Source organism: Pleurodeles waltl, chromosome 6 (assembly GCF_031143425.1).
Source record: "Pleurodeles waltl isolate 20211129_DDA chromosome 6, aPleWal1.hap1.20221129, whole genome shotgun sequence".
Lineage (NCBI taxonomy): Eukaryota > Metazoa > Chordata > Amphibia > Caudata > Salamandridae > Pleurodeles > Pleurodeles waltl.
The window spans coordinates 652,485,922-652,503,542 of NC_090445.1; the positions used below are offsets into that span (position 1 = coordinate 652,485,922).

General features: G+C 45.8%; 1 protein-coding gene across 5 annotated transcripts in view; it reads right to left on the minus strand.

Moving 5' to 3' along the window:
* Positions 1-17,621, minus strand: part of PPFIA4 (PTPRF interacting protein alpha 4) — a 3,105,259-nt gene that overhangs the window by 1,203,763 nt on the left and 1,883,875 nt on the right. For all 5 annotated transcript variants that reach the window (XM_069239004.1, XM_069239005.1, XM_069239003.1 and 2 more), the window contains one exon: positions 11,897-11,978. In XM_069239004.1, the coding sequence (XP_069095105.1) occupies positions 11,897-11,978 (82 nt within the window). The remainder of the gene's footprint in view (positions 1-11,896; positions 11,979-17,621) is intronic.

The window sequence follows — 17,621 nt, forward strand, 5'->3', positions numbered from 1 at the left end:
CATTTAAAAACCTAATTAGTGCACACGTACTATGAGCAGTAGCATGGATTAATGAGTCTGGTCTACCTCTTGTTTAGGGTAAGCTGTATAGTATAGATATCTAATGGTACCGACTGCATCAAAGTTGAATGCAAGGATAAACTGATCTATTTTAACTCCAATAAAGTGTTGTATCATATGGTTTCATGTACGTTCTAACTGGCCTGTTTCACCTTATATGTATGAGCAGGTGTAACAAATACTCAGGCCTTGCCTTCTTATTCATCGAACCCTACAACTTCGAGGACCATTAATATTAGCTCCTAAGCAGGTTATCAGCAGCCGTTTGTTGCTGTGCTGATTTTCAAAGGTTGCCAAATAGGTCGCAGCAGCTTTACCTGGAGCACAATGCCTTCCATTATAAGCAATGATTTTGCAGTGAACAGGTGCCTAATTTGCAAAAATAAATGAATAAATAAAATAAAGGGCCGGAGGCCACTGGAGCTTGCATCAACCATTGCACTTTCAGCGCTGCCAATGGCAGTACCAACACAACTACTAACCATCACGCTCCTACACGTGAGACAATTCAGACTATTCAAGGCGCCCAGCACTATAAGAATGGCCTACGTGGAAGACATTAGTCCTTTCTAATGTATATTGAATTAATAAACTGCTGCTGATTTCTAAATTAGACAGACACCAACACTGTGTAGTAGACTGTCATAATTGCCATTGTTGATATTCAAGGGCTGGTGCCAAGAATCGGAAATCCTTTGATCAATCTAAGCACTCCAGCGTGCTGTATGGCATTGCTCCTAAACGCAGTTAGACAAATTCACTTTCTAAAGTGCAGACATCTCAGAATAATATAACAAGGCACATGCCCATATTTTGGGCGTACATGAAACCATACAAAGTTGATTCCAAAGTTTCATCACAAGTATTTGAACTTCCAAGCACATGTTATTGCATTGATCTAGAATATCGAACGTATGCAAAAAGGAATCCAGGTATTATGCCTAATGTTTTAATAAAATAAAATGTGCTTCTGAACTATTTTGACAGGGTCCTCTCTTGGGAAACAGTGTGTTATTATCACTGATGAATTGCATTTGTAAAGCTTCAATGTTACCCGCATCTCTTAAATGTGTACCTAATCACTACAAGTCAGAATGTGTTTATGTGTGAGCTCAAGGAAGATGTCACTGCTCATGTTGATCTTTGTGTTAGGGCCAAGGGGGGACCATCAGGGGCGTAATGAAACCGGAAGGCGCCTCTTATGAAATATGTAGAGCTGGCCCCCACCCACTCCATCTTCTTTCTCCAGCCCTCTATCTATCTATCTATCTATCTATCTATCTATCTATCTATCTATCTATCTATCTATCTATCTATCTATCTATCTATCTGTATATCGCTATGCTGTGGCCTCTTCCTCTCTTTGGCCCTTTCTCCTTCAATGGTCCCTTGTAACTCTTTCTATCCCTCTGCCCTACGACTTTCCCTCTTCTTTCCCTTTTGCTGTGCCTCTGACATCATCGTTTTCCTCACTTTCTCCTTCACCTGGTCATTTTTGCCTCTTCTCCCTCTCTGGCTCGACTCCGTAATAGTGAGAGGCACTGAGACACTATTTCTACAGGGAAAAAGTCTCTCTGCAACAATAATGCTAGATGTTTCAGCTCAAACATCAGAGGCTTTTCCTTGCTAATAATTGCTTTCCTGGCCATAATATCCTACTATGAGCAGTGGATGCTGAGGGGCTCCCACTGAGATGGGGAACACCGGGGGCCCCCATTAACCATGGGTGATGTGGGGTTCTGTGTTACGGCTATTAGGTCTGTTTGTCTACGTTCCCATAACCCAATTTTTTCAAGTAGAATTCTACTGCCTGCCACAATATTCTTTCTGTTCTGAGTATTTTGATCAGATACCTAAAACTGGTTTCCACACCTTCAATCTGTAGACTCTTCAGCAAGCACCTTTCTGGGTGATGGATTCTTTCCTTTGATAATACCACTCTGAAAATTGTTTAGTTATTAATCGGAAAGTAATCAATGTTAAATATTCTGTTTGCCTGATTAGTGGTACTCTGAGGCTAATGCAAGGTTACCTGCAGTGCGTTTCAAAAAGAATAGAACACATAGGAGACAGTAAAGTAAAACATGACTATGTTGGACTAGGGCCTCTCTGCAGGGTCATGCTTAAACCTTTGTCTGCATACTTTGCCCATTTTTGTTGACTTTTGGGACTCTATGCACTTTACCACTGCTGACCAATACTAGAGTGCCCGGGCTCTTCTTAAAACACAGTAACATTGGCTTACACCCAATTGTCACATTTAACTTACTTGTAAGTCCCTACTAAAGTGATACTACCGCTACCCAGGGCCTGTACGTTAACTGCTGCTAGTTTGCTTGCAGCACTAGTTGTGCTTCCCACTTAATTAGCCCTTTTAACCCTGTATCAGGCCCGCCATTGCAGCCTATTCGTGCAGTTTTAAACTGCTGTTTCAACCTGGCAAAATAAAAAAAATTCCAGGCCTAAACCTTCCTTATTAATACATACCTATAAGTCACCTCTAGGTTAGGCTGTACACAGCACACAGGGCAAGGTGCAGTGTATTTAAAAAGTTATACATGTGCTTTTGACTTTTACATGTCCTGGTCCTAAAGTCGTTTTTCACTACTGCATGGCCTAGCTCTCCCAAAGGATAACATGGGTTCACCTTATAACATTTAAACAAGATGACCAAACTTTAAGTGACAAGGTTAATAATTTGGTTTTGTGCGTGACTACATATAGGAAAGATGTGCCAATGGATAGAGATTCCATAGAGGATTTCTGTGTGGGAGACTTAATGGTCCCACTCAAAATTACCATCATTTTGCATGCTACTGTGGATGAAAAGAATATGATTCATAATCTCTAAAACTGATCTTGAGGGGCATTTTGAAACCCTCATAGGTATTAGGGGAAGATCTGTTCAAGGTAAAGTGAATGTTTCAGTAGAAGGACCCCGAATTCTGGGTTGGCATCACCAGGGATATTTGAGTATTGTATTACAAACAGGATGCAGGATGTGCTACTCAAGTTTTGTGGCTGGGAGAAGTTGGAGGAAGTTCAGGTTAAAATGATATAGTGGCACTATTCTGAAATTTGTGCCAGAGAACTGGGTGAGATGAAAGATTATGAGCATGTTATTAAAATAAGAGAAGGGGCAGAACATATTGAACATAAGATGAGGTGTGTAGCGTTGGGTGTACAAAATGAGGTACCTAAGCACCAAAAGAAGATGGTCAAGGAGGTTGTTGGACCTGGCCCTTTTTACAAGGTCATCCCCAGACATTTTTCCTCATTCCAAGTATGCTAAAAGTGTCTCAATTGTTTCCCTTACATGTTATATGTGTTATATGTGACTACTGCTGTTTTTGCAGAGTAACAGTACTATGTAATGTTATGACACCTGCTTGGGTAGGAGGGTATTACTGATGTTGTGTTTGGTCTAATGATGTTGTGTACAATACAGTTTATTTTTATATAACTTGGTGTTGTGTTTCCTTTGTGGTGGGGATAGTGCGTCGTGTGTTGTGTGTGTTGTGCAAACGCTTTACACATTGCCTCTGGAATATGCCTGACTGCTCGTGCCAAGCTACCAAGTGAGCAGGGGTTATCTTGGGTGTGTAACTCCCTCACCCTGACTAGAGTGGGTGGGTTCTGCCTGGCTTAGGTGCACACCCTAGCCAACCAGAAACCCCATTTCTAACAGAAGTCAATTGAATCTTTGTTATGGTTATCACCTGTAGTTGTGGCATAAATGAAAAATGAGGAATTGAGACTGTGCATAGATTTACTCAGTCTCAATAAGACTAACCGAATTGATGGCTATCGTCTGCCCAGAACTGATGATATGGTGAATACTTTGATTGGGGGAGGATTTTTCCCGAACTTGATCTCAGATCAGCATATCACCCGGATGTGCGTCATTTGATGGCTTTTGATACACTGCATGGCGTATTTCATTTCTGCAGGATGTCATTTGGATAGGCCCCTGTGCAGGTTGTTTTTCAAAGTCTGATGAGTCAGGTACTGTGTGGCTTTCAAAGACAATGTTTTAGTCTATTGGAAGAATGAATAACATCATTAAAAACAATTGTAGAGAGAATTAGAAGTCTTCAAACTGAAGGGAAAGAACTTAAATATGTTTTTGGAGCTAATAGTGTGGAATATGTAGGTCATATGAGTATAGGATGTGGGATTTAACCTAGACCGACCTGGGTTTTTAGAAGCCACAGAAAAAGCACTGGTACCAGAGAGTTGTGACTAAGTGTTGCATTTTGTGGGCATGTGTGAGTTCTACATGAAATTAATTGAATTTTATCCCTTATTGCTGAACTTATGTATGATTAACACTGAAGATCAATGTTGAATATACATGGGGCTGTCTGCAAAACAAAGCTTTTTCATCTATCAAGTGTATGCTCATTCAAGCACCATATTTACATCCATATGTCCTGGGAAGAAGTTAGGCATCTCTGTTGATGCTACTAGTGTAGTAGTGGGAGCTGTATTGCCATAAAAAAGGATAGCAATGGTCACACCATTGCTTTTCCAACCCAAACATTAAAGAATCGTGAACTTCAATATTCAGTCACTCATAAAGGATATCCTGGCCTGTACTTGGGGATATGAGAAATTGAAATCTCACGTTTGGGGTACAAAGTTTATTTTAGGCAGAGACCACAAACTTTTGGTCTTTCTTCTGAATGGGTCTAATATTAATTTCACAAAGGCAATAAGTAGACTGATACATATTAGCTCCAAACTAGTATAGCACCATTTTAAAATTCAACATTGTTAGAAATGGGGTTTCTAGTTGGCAGTGGTTTGCACCCTGTCCAACTAGGGACCCTCACTCTAGTCATGGTAAGGGAGTCACACAGATAAGATAACCCCTGCTCACCCCCTTGGTAGCTTGGCATGAGCAGTCTGGATTATCTCAGAGGCAGTGTAAAGTATTTGCACACACACAGTAACACAGTGAAAACACTACACACCAGTTTAGAAAAACAGCCAATATTTATTGAATTAAACAAAACAAAAATCACAAAAATCCAACATGCACAAGTACAGATATCACTTTTTAAAATGAGAAATGAGTCTTAATCCATAGGAATCAATGACTGTATCTTTTTAGCACAAAGTACCTGGGATGCGTCAAAAACAAAGTTGAGGCTGGCAGCAGGGATTAGGCAAGGCAGCGGAAAGCAAAACAATGCATCGGTTCCTTACTGTGCAGAGGAGGTGATGTGTTGATTCTTTACTCATAGAAGAGGCGATGCATCGGTTCCCTACTGGCAGGGGAGGTGATGCATTGATTCTTTCCTTGCAAGAAAGGCAATGCATTGATTTCCGGATATGCAGCCTCAGTTTCTTACTACAGTGCAAGGTCGATAAGAAATTTGCACCCTGGGTACGATGCGTGGAAAATCCTGATGCTCTGTGTTTTGATTAAGCCATGGTGAAACAGGCGCTACATTGATTCTGCAGCCTCGAGACAGGTGCTGAGTCGATTCTTCAGCCTCGTGACAGGCGCTGCATCAGTTTTTGTCTGCCATGGAGCGTTGGTGCACGCATTTTCTTCTTCAGTTCACATGTGTACACTTCTAAGGTCCCAGGGAATGGAGTTGGCACCACTTGGCAAATCAGGACTCTCAGCAGAAGAGCCCAGGCACTGGCAGATGAATTCTTTAATGTCCTTGAGACTTTTAACAGGAGGCAAGCTCAGTTCAAGCACTTGCAGAACCTTGGAAAGCAGGATATAGAAAGCAGTGTCCAGTCCTTTCCCTTCCAGGACAGAACCAGAAAGCAACAGACCAGCACAACAAAACAATAGACAGAGTGGCAGTCACTCCTACAACATCTAGCTCTTCTCCCTGGCAGAATGCGTTCAGTCCAGAAGTGTTGTAAATTTGTGGAGTCATATGTCCAGTACTCATACCCATTTCTACCTTTGAAGTAGGAAACTTTCAAAGGGAGGACCTTGTAGTGCACAAGACCCTGCCTTTCTTACCTGGCCCCAGACACACTCCAAAGGATTGGAGAGTGCTTTGTGTGAGGGCAGGCACAGCCCTATTCAGGTGTAAGTGTCAGCTCCTCCCACCACTCTAGCCCATGAAGACCCATAAGGATATGTAGGGCAAACCTCAGCTCCCTTTGTGTGACTGTCTACAGTGAATTCACAAACAACCCAACTGTCATCCTGACCCAGATGTGTATTTCACAGATAGGCAGAGGCACAAAATGGTTAAGCCAGAAAGTGCCCACTTACTAAAAGTAACATTGTCAAACTCACAGTTAAAAAAACAATTTCACCAAAAGATGTATTTTAAATTGTGGGTTCAGAGACCCCAAACTCCACATATCTATCTGCTCCCAATAGGAAATTACAGTTAAAAGATATTTCAAGGCAATCCCCATGTTATCCCATGGGAGAGATAGGCCTTGAAATAGTGAAAACCGAATTTAACAGTATTTCACTTTCAAGACATGTAAAACACACAAGTACATGTCTTACATTTTAAATACACTGCACTCTGTCCTTGGGACTGCCTTGGGCCTCCATTAGGGGTGATTTATATTTAGTAAAGGGGAATGTTTAGGCCTGCCATTTGGGTGTACTTGCCAGGTCGAACTGGCAGTTCAAAACTGCCCACACAGATATTGCAGTGGCAGGTCTGAGAGATGTTTACCGGGATACTTGTGTATCCAAAATTGCCATATTTAATTTACATATAGGTCCCTTGCAAAGTGGCATACCGTATACCCAGGGCCTGTAAATCAAATGCTACTTGTGGGCCTGCAGCACTGATTGTGCCACCCATTTAGATAGCCCTGTAAACATGTCTCAGGCCTTCCACTGCAGAGCCTGTGTGCAGTCTCACTGCCATCCCGAATTGGTATTGAAAACCTCTTGCCAAGCCTTAAACTCACCTTTTCCTAAATATATGTCACCCCTAAGGTAGGCCCTAAGTAGCCCATGGGCAGGGTGCCATGCAAGTAAAAGGCATGACATGTACTTTTAAGTCTTTGATGTCCACCAAATGAAAAACTCCCACAGTTATTTTTCATTACTGTGAGGCCTGGCCCCCTCTTAGGCCAGCATTAGGAATTCCTTATAATACTTTTAAGATGTAATTCCTGATCAGAGAGGAGTAGTAGCTGCATCATGTTTAGTATCACTAGAATGGTAAATATAAATCCTCTTTAGTAGTAAAGTCTAATTTATTATTAGTATTTCAGAAATGCCACTTTTAGAAAGTGGGTATTTCTCTGCCCTCACTGTCCTGTGTTCCTACAGCCTATCTCAAATACACACCTGGCCTGGGCTAGGTGACAGCTATACTTGTGCATTCACTTCTGACCCCCACAACACAGCATACTCAGCTGCATCTGTATTCATCTGCATAATGATGGGCCTTCCTGGGGAGGAGGTTGGGAAGGGCTCCCACTTACATCTCAAAGGGTAGTGGTCAGAGCCCTCACAAAGGAGATAATTGGCCCCCACTGACTGTGGGGACTCTCACTTCATAGGAACTTTTTGAAGTCATTCCCCCACATCAAAGGCATTTTTCAGTATAAGTACTGGGCCTTTGCCCCACTAAAATCAGTACTCTTCTAGATTCAAGGAAACTCTGCTGGAGTAAAGACTGCTGTGCTAAATGATCGCCATTTTGATGTGCCTGACAGTTTCAAGGAGCTGCTGCCCTGCCTTGTTGAACTGCCCTGCTGCCTTCTGATCTCTGCCCTGGAACCCAAAAATTATTAATCACCCCCAGGGTGACTCCAATGGCTTGTTGACTTGCCCCCAATTCTATGCCAGGTCTCTGAGACATCAAAGACCTCAAGCACGGCTTTGTTGCTCCCTGCTGCTCATTTAGTAAAGATTTCAGTGCAGTTTCATAGCCGCCTGCCGCTCCCCCTCATCTAAACTTCAGCGAGGCTTCTTTGCAGCCTGCAGCTCATTTCAATAAGACCTCAGTGCACCATTATTGTAACCTGCCGCTCCTTGCACCAAGACTTCAGTGTGGCTTAGTTGCGGCCTGCTGCTTGTCTCATCCGGACTTCAGAGCGGCTTTATGGCAACTCGACACCTGTATCACCAGGACTTTGGAGCTGCTTTAGTGTGGGTGGCCGTCCGTGTTGCCAAGTGACGGAGACGAGCAAAATGTGCTGACCTTCTCTAAGAGGTGAATCGTGCTCGGGCGCAACCCTGCTTCTTGCCCTTATGCCAGCCCGACTCATATCACTTTTCCCTCAACCCGCAGCTGCAGAGGTGCATTCCTGGACCATATATGCACGAGTGGCCTTAAAGGTTCCGGTTCGGTCTCTGCATTCCGAGAATGAAATACCTTGTGTACTCTGTACCTGGGCCACTCCTGAATGGCCCCGATCAGTCTACACTCCTCACAGAAGGAACCCGCACTCTCACACAGTACTGAAAAGACTCTAAATCGGGCCTCATACAAAGTGTGCTTACTGTGACACATTTTAAAAAGTGAACTCTCATTGGACTTTTGTCATTTTAGACTGGACCTTTAGAGATAAATATTCTCTATTTTCAATATAACCGTATAATTGTGATAACTGTAAGTGTGTTGCACAAATACTTTACACATTGCCTTCTAAATTAAGCCTGCCTGCTCTGTGTCAAGCTACCAGAGAGTGGGCACAGGTTAATTTAGGTTGTGTATTTGACTTATCCTGACTAGGATTGTGATCCCTACTTGGACAGGGTGTATACCACTGCCAAATAGAGACCCAATTTCTAACAGACAGGAATACTTAATTGTTTTGGTGGATAATGCTTTAAAAGTTTGGAGGTGACTTTTGCGAGAGAGCCAAACAAAGTTGATGACACAGTTCCTTACGGAAGTGTTTTCTAGATAATGATACTCTTTAATTCAGAGAAAGATGAAAGGGAATGGGCTTCAGAACATATAAGGAAGAAGATGTTAAGGGAATCATGAGTAGGGTTGAGGCCCTAGGCTAACCTTTTGATATACACATCACTGTGGACAACTTCCAGGTATAAACTCTAGTCACTCCCATGGCCTGCATTTTGGGGCTATCAAGAGGAAGAGAGGTCAAAGGAGTTCAAAAGGAAGCAGACACCCCAATATAAATTTGAAAGACTTTAAATCCAAATTACATTTTGTGCCTGGAAAGAAGGGGTGTTTGAGGTCACAAATATAGTCTTGTCAGCTGTCAAGCAGCCAGTCAGACTACGGAAGGAGGGAAAGTTCTGCAAGACTTTTTGCTTGTGACCAGTACTGGGGGCAACAGTCTGCTTGATACCCTGTCAGGTGAGAAGACATCACCCAGGGAATCGAAGACCACATTTGCTGGAGCCTGGAGCACTGGCGCCTGCCTGCTTGCCAAGACCAGTGTGCCCTGTGAGGAAGAGAAGAGAGTTGCAGGAAGCAAGTCCAGTAAGAAGTTCTGTCAAGTGGATTTCCTGAGCAAGGTGTGCGGAAGGGCTGCTGCACCAATCGGGTCGTTGCATCTGTGTAGAACTAAGCTGGCGACCCTCTAATGCCAGGGGAGGGCCGCCGTGAAGTGAGTTTTGTATATCACTGTGTCAATTGGGACGGGACGCTGTACACAGTGAGGCATCAGTGAATCCATATGGCAGGAGGGGCTGATCACAAAGTGAGCTACCCTTATTGCTGTGATGTGCTGATCGGGACAGGGTCCATGTATAGCACAGGTGTAGTGATCCCATATGCCAGAGGGGGTCACTGGAATTAGCAAGAGGAGTGACCTGACCAGAAGCATCGCTGGAGGGGTGAGGCTATCATGGGATCCCCCACACAGTTACATCATGACGCCAGACTAGCACCAGAAACTTGCATCACCTTCCCTCCAACGACAGATGAACTGAAACACAGAACCACCAAAAGAACCATTTGATTTTTTACAGGACAGACCCAGGTTCAAAAGAACACAAGGCAACCCCATATACAAATATTGGATTTTTTTGTAGTAGTGGCTGAAGCTGATTTGTTACAGTAACTCTGCAACTGGTATAAGACAGTACCTTAGATTCAGTCCATTGTCTTTCCAGTGAGCTGCCTTAATGTTTCAGTTGGTTAGGACTATCTGTGCACTTTCATTGGTCTTCATGGGAATACGATTGCAAACGGATAATGGGGAAAGAGTATCTAACACACAAGAATTTCTTTCCAGTAAGCACTAATATTTCTTCAAGTGTGTCCAAACGGTGTCCAGTGAGTCCAGAAGCAGGTGTGTAAAACCAGGGGGTAAGAGTTTAAGTTTGCCAGGGGTAAGGTTGCCATGTTTCCTGCAAGTGAAATCCCAGTGTTCAAGCTTTGTTCACCTGAAAGGTATCTGAAAGTGACACATCCTTTTGCAGAACCTTTTTTTCCATTTTTATTATTATTGTTATTATTATCATGACTGCATATTCACACAACACACACATTTGCCTACTTTTACTTATGCAGCTAATTACCACGTGTTACCACAGTCATGCAGTTTACTAGCAATGTTAATTGGAGTTAGTAGTATCCAGTACAGTGGTGCTTATTGCAGTCACCCTACAAGAACGAAAGTTGAGTTTGTAGCAAAAAGATTTAAACTTAATCTCCCGGTTGCCCTCACTAAGGCCCATATTTATACGCGGTTTGCGCTGAATTAGCGTCATATTTTTTTTTTACACTAATTCAGCGCAAACCTAACTCCATATTTATACTTTGCTGCTAGACACGTCTGACTCCAAAGTTATGGAGTTAACATTGTTTTCTCGACGTGAACACCTACCTTGCGTCAATGAAATGCAAGGTAGGCATTCCCGTACAGAAAAGGACGATATGACCTTTGCACCATATTTATCCCCCGTGCTAAAATCCAGCACGTGGGATGGGGGTCTTAAATAAGCTTAGCGCCATTATTTAACGACTGGGTATGGGCAGGCGTAAGGGACCCTGTAGGCATATTTCCATGGTCAGAGACCATGGAAAGTGCCGACAGGTGCCCTTCCATGGCCCCAGGTACATCCCCACCCACCCCCACCCACACCAGCAGGACACCTAAGGATGGGGGACCCATCCCAGGTAAGTCCTGGTAAGTATATATATTTTTTATCTCACCCCGCTTGGGGGCCCTGACTGTGGGGCCCATGCATGGCGCTGGCCCCAATGGCCATGCCAGGGGACATTTGTTTGGTGCCTGGATCTGTTATCTGTTCCTGTTTGACACGGATTGTAACATATAGCCATTTGCGTAACAGAGCAATGCAGTGTCTCAAGCTTATACTTATGAGAACAATGATGTCTGACAATATTTTCATAACAACCATAATCAAAAATGTATGTCATACAGATAATCTGCAATGAAATGTGAATAAAATACCACATTCCACCCATGGTTATGTGTACCACAACATGGCATGCAACTGGCCAGTAACCTCAACTTAACCCTTCCATTGGAATAGTGGTGTTAATATAACTTTCCCAACCTTAGAAGTTCGGGCCCTTTACTTAAGTTTCTGCAGTAATAACTTTCATCTGCGACTGTAAATGAACGGAGAAAATGAACCTAAGGACTTAAATTGTGCTCACTTTTTGTCCACTCAACGTGAATATTGAATAATATGTATGTAAGTTGTTTTGAGAAGCTGACACAAAGACACGAGGTGTATGAGGTCAGGTTTTGAATTTAAAATAGACAAATATAGTAAATCCACCATGAGAAAAAATATATAGGAAACGTTCTGGCGCAAGGTATATTTTATGAACACTTTATTAGCCAATAACGCTTCTTTTTTCAAAAAGCACATCACAGAATATAATGGAACATGAAATATATAAATCCAAGAGACTTTTAAGCACATTACCTCCAACCACGAAACGACAGTGGGCCCATCCCATTGGGCGAACGGCATGCCTTTCCTCCGAGCCTCTTCTAAAAGCACGTGCCTGCAAAATAAAGCAGGGCATTAAAACATTTCCACGAAACCAGTTATGTGCTTCTTTTCTGTAACGGACCACCATATCCAGGTCAGTCACTCACTTTTCAAACGCTTTAAAAATTTACGTGAACTGATATTTATATTATATGACAATTTGTGGTTTAAAGTTGGCTTCTACTGCGTTCTGGTTGTCCACACGGAGAAGTAAAATCTTTAGGCCAGCTACATTTAGGGGCGTAGCTTCAGCGGGGAACGGGGGGATGGGGTGTTTGGGGTGTTACAAAAAACCCTAATAAATGTATTTTGTGATAAATAGTTGGGTGCACGTGCCTTCAGTGGGGTATAATGTATTTTAACACTATGTCCCACTTAGATTGTCGGAAAATCCAAAGCTTACCCCACCCCCTAATATTACTGACCAAGTTATGCCCCTGGCTAGATTGTACATGAAAAGGAAATAAGTGAACGCCAGGGCATCTTAATAAACGGAACCACTTTCTTTAGGTCTGGTTTTAGCCAAGAACATCCAATTTTGCCAAAGTTACCTATATGTTTACCGGGGCTTCAGTCAGCCCTCTTTATCCATTGGTTTATTATTTTGTCATTCACTGCACCATCCCTTCTACAGCATACAGCAAGGGTCTGTGGGTGAGCCCACTTTAGCCACTGGATAACTGCACAGTGAGTAAGGGCATTATTCCCTTTCACAAGAAGCACATCCACGCACAAAGTAGTTCCCTTTAGGGTCAAACACTACTATGTCTCTCTCTTTATTGAGATGAATTATAAAACAGCCAATTAGATAGGGGTTTTAAACTAAGCCTAAAGTAGTGGGTGTACTACGTACAGATAAACCCGAATAAACTTTTTTTTTACTTTTGAAGAATAATGAGAAATGAAGGGGATGCTAGTTTTACGGTTTTCTAGAAGCAAGGATCTTCCATTGAGCACTAATAAGAAGGGCCGATTTTAACCAGCAGATAAGTGTCTGTCTGCAAGCCGATGTGTGGTCCTAGCCAGCCATATTATTTTTAAAGGCACACATTGCCAAAATAGTTAATGAATCCGTCTTTTACAAAAACAAATACGTGGGGTTTGATTTATCAGCAGACTGATGCATTCACTCCAGGAATTTATTTGGCCTCATGGTCACATGTTTGAATGCCAACAGGCCCACACACCGTTTTAATTATGTAAAGTCGATGAAGTAGATTATTCTGCTTTTCGGTGCAATAAACACCTGCTCTTTCAGTGCCAAGATACTCCAAATACCTCTCCAATAAAAATAAGGATTATATGATTGCTGTCAATAAATATTTATGTTTCTGCAATTAACTATGTTTTTATATTCTTGTTTGGGATGAAATCAATTCAGTTCGTCGACTTATAAATTATATTTTATAAAAGTTGGTACAGACTTTTTGACGCAGTACCGTTTCTGATATTTGTGTGTAAGATAAACACTTAGTAAAGAACAAATAAAGTTTGATTCAGTTCTGTTCTGAAAAGCCACAAAGAGCACTGGATCGGCAAACTAAGTTTGACTTCTGGCTCATAATGACTTTCTTCATCCACAAGGCATGGTTACAAAGTAAGCAATACGTACAGATAATGTCACTAGATTTTCTTCCTATTCGGACGTGCATGGTCAAGCAGAAGTGCAGACAACATAGACAAGGTAGAGGCTTTTAAAGAGGTGGGGAATTGTTGCCTTAAGTCCAACAAGGTTACTTTGAGACAGCTCCACTCATTGGTTAGGCAGCTAAACATTGCCATCCCTCAGGGTAGGACTATCTCAATGTTTTTGGCACAAGCGATGTGAGGCCCGAAGCATACTATCCTCTTCAGAAAACTCAGTAAGTGCATTAAACTCGACCTGGTGGCTTGGAAGGAACGATTGGATGATTTAAATAGGGTATCTATGTGTTGGTCAGGCAACACCAGACAGAGAGCCGTAGCCAATTAAATGTGTTGAAAGTAGATATTTCATAGAAAGTATATATTTCAGAGCTGCATTAAGGAACAAATACTGGCCAATACAGTAACCAAATGGTTGGTGTTGCAAATCAAATCAAATCATTAACATTTATAAAGCGCGCTACTCACCCGTGCGGGTCTCAAGGCGCTAGGGGGGAAAGGGGGGGTTATCGCTGCTCGAACAGCCAAGTCTTTAGGAGTCTCCGGAAAGCGGAGTGGTCCTGGGTGGTCCTGAGGCTGGTGGGGAGGGAGTTCCAGGTCTTGGCCGCCAGGAAGGAGAAAGATCTCCCACCCGCCGTGGAGCGGCGGGTGCGAGGGACGGCAGTAAGTGCGAGGCCAGCGGAGCGGAGGGGGCGGGTGGGGACGTAGAAGCTGAGGCGTCTGTTGAGGTATTCCGGTCCCTTGTTGTGGAGGGCTTTGTGTGCGTGGGTGAGAAGACGGAAGGTGATCCTTTTGCTGACTGGGAGCCAATGCAGGTGTCTCAGGTGTGCGGAGATGTGGCTGTTGCGGGGTACGTCGAGGATGAGGCGGGCCGAGGCGTTTTGGATGCGTTGCAGGCGGTTTTGGAGTTTGGCGGTGGTCCCGGCGTAGAGGGTGTTGCCGTAGTCCAGGCGACTCGTGACAAGGGCGTGGGTCACGGTTTTTCTGGTGTCGGCGGGGATCCAGCGGAAGATCTTGCGGAGCATGCGGAGAGCGAGGAAGCAGGCGGAGGACACGGCGTTGACTTGCTTGGTCATGGTGAGAAGAGGGTCCAAGATGAAGCCGAGGTTGCGGGCGTGGTCTGCGGGGGTCGGTGCGGTGCCGAGGGCCGTGGGCCACCAGGAGTCGTCCCAGGCGGACGGGGTGTTGCCGAGGATGAGGACTTCCGTTTTTTCAGAGTTCAGCTTTAGGCGGCTGAGCCTCATCCAATCTGCGACGTCCTTCATACCCTCTTGTAGGTTGGTCTTGGCGCTGGCGGGGTCCTTGGTGAGGGAGAGTACAAGTTGGGTGTCGTCGGCGTAGGAGGTGATGATGATGTCGTGCTTGCGTACGATGTCGGCGAGGGGGCTCATGTAGACATTGAAGAGTGTCGGGCTGAGCGATGAGCCTTGAGGTACGCCGCAGATGATCTTGGTGGGTTCTGAGCGAAACGGAGGGAGGTAAACTCTTTGGGAGCGGTTAGCGAGGAAGGAGGCGATCCAGTCCAGGGCCTGGCCTTGGATCCCGGTGGAGCGTAGGCGGGTGATTAGGGTGCGGTGACAGACGGTGTCAAAGGCAGCCGAGAGGTCGAGGAGAATGAGGGCGACTGTTTCACCGTTGTCCATCAGGGTTCTGATGTCGTCTGTGACTGAGATGAGGGCGGTTTCCGTGCTGTGGTTGGTTCGGAATCCGGTTTGTGAAGGGTCGAGCAGGTTGTTGTCTTCCAGGAAGGTGGTCAGCTGTTTGTTGACGGTCTTTTCTATTACCTTGGCTGGGAAAGGTAGAAGAGAGATGGGGCGGAAGTTTTTCAGGTCGCTTGGGTCAGCCGTAGGTTTCTTTAGTAGGGCGTTGACTTCAGCGTGCTTCCAGCATTCGGGGAAGGTAGCAGAAGAAAAAGAAGAGTTGATGACGGTCTGGAGGTGCGGGGCGATGATGTCGTCGGCTTTGTTAAAGATGAAGTGCGGGCAGGGGTCCGAAGGGGCGCCGGAGTGGATAGAGTTCATGATGGATTTGGTTTCTTCCGTGTTGATGTGGGTCCAGTTGTTGAGGGTGATGTCCGGGGAAGCGGGTTCAGTGGTGTATGGTTGGGTCTGGTGTCCGAAGCTGTCGTGGAGGTCGCTGATCTTGCGATGGAAGAAAGTGGCGAGGGATTCGCACAAATCCTGTGAGGGCGTGACGGCGTTGGCGCTGGGGTTGGAGAACTCTTTGACGATGCTGAAGAGTTCTCTGCTGTTGTGGCTGTTTTTGTCTAGTCTGTCGGTGAAAAAGTTCCTTTTGGCAGTGCGGATCAGGTGGTGGTGTTCGCGTGTAGCGTTCTTGAGGGCGGTCATGTTGTCAGCGGTGTGGTCCTTGCGCCAGGCCTTCTCAAGGGCACGACAAGTTTTCTTTGATTCTTTGAGGGTGTCAGAGAACCAGAGAGGTTTTTTGGTGTTGGTCTGTCGATGCGTGCGTTTGAGGGGAGCAAGGTTGTCAGCGCAGTTGGAGATCCAGTTTGTGAGGTTGAGAGCTGCGTCGTTGGGGTCGGTGGTGAGGGTGGGTTGGTTGGCGGCGAGAGCGGAGAAGAGTTGCTCTTCAGGGATCTTGTTCCACTGTCGACGAGGGATGGGTTGAGTGCGGAGGTGGGAGGTCTCGCGTCGGAATGTGAAGTGGACGCAGCTGTGGTCGGTCCAGTGTAGGGCAGAGGTGTGGCTGAAGAAGACGTGTTTGCTGGCGGAGAAGATAGGGTCGAGCGTGTGTCCGGCGATGTGGGTGGCGGTGTTCACCAGTTGTTTGAGGCCGAGGTTGGCGAGGTTGTCGAGCAGGGTGGTGGTGTTGGGGTCGTTGTTTTGTTCCAGATGGAAGTTGAGGTCGCCTAGGAGGATGTAGTCCGGTGAGGCGAGGGCGTGCGGGGAGATGAAGTCGGCGATGGCGTCGCTGAAAGAGGCGCGAGGTCCGGGAGGACGGTAGACGAGGGATCCTCTGAGGGTGGTCCTTGGGTCGGTGCGAATCTGAAAATGCAGGTGTTCAGCGGCGAGGGGGGGGTCTTCGGTGGAGGTGGTGACGCTGATGGAGTCTTTGAAGATGATGGCGACACCTCCTCCTACTTGGTTGGTGCGGTCTTTTCTGGAGATCTTGTAGCCTTCGGGGATGGCGGGTAGCGATGTCTGGAGCAGAGGAGGCGTTCATCCATGTCTCCGTGATGAAGGCGACGTCCGGGGCTGTGGAGTCCAGGAGGTCCCAAAGTTCAACTGCGTGCTTGTGGACGGAACGAGCGTTGACCAGGATGCACTTGAGGTGGTTGATGGCGCGTGGGCTTGTGGTCGTGGTAGTTGCGTGGTGGAAGATGCGTTTGCAGGAGTTGCAGGCGAAGGGTCCATGGGTGCGTTTGGGGTGAGCTAGGAAGCAGGTTTTGGAGCGCCCTGGGTTGAGGGCGTGGAGGGTGGTGGGGTCGTAGCGGATCAGCGGGGCTTGGGGGAGCTGGGGACCAGGGGTCGTGGCGCTGGGCGCGGGCCAGGCGCGGACGGGCGCAGACGGGCTTGCCTCTGGCGCGCCTCCGGCGCGCCCGCTGCGCAGTCGCGCAGCGGCCGCCATAAGAGGTAGGAGGGGGGGGAGGGGTCAGCTGGGGGCGAATGGGAGCTGGGGGGCGGGGGCGTGCAGGAGGTCGCGGCGGGAAAGCGCGAGGGAGGGGGGGGACAGGTAGAGTGAGAGGAGCTGGGTGAGGGGGTTTAGGGTGGAGGAGGGTGAGTGTTAGGAGGTTTGGAGATTAGGGAGAGAGATAGGAGTAGGGTTGTGAAGATAGGGGAGGGGGGGTTGTAGAGGTGGGTGAGGGAGAGAGGTAGAGTGAGAGGATAGGGAGATAGGTAGTAGAGGGGGGTGGCGGGAGGGGGGGAGAGATAGAGAAATAGATAGAGAAAATAGATAGAGAAGTCGATAGATAGGGAAATAGATAGATAGACAGATAGGTAGGTAGGAGGAGGTGGAGAGTGGGGGAGTTAGATAGTGAGATAGGGAGCTA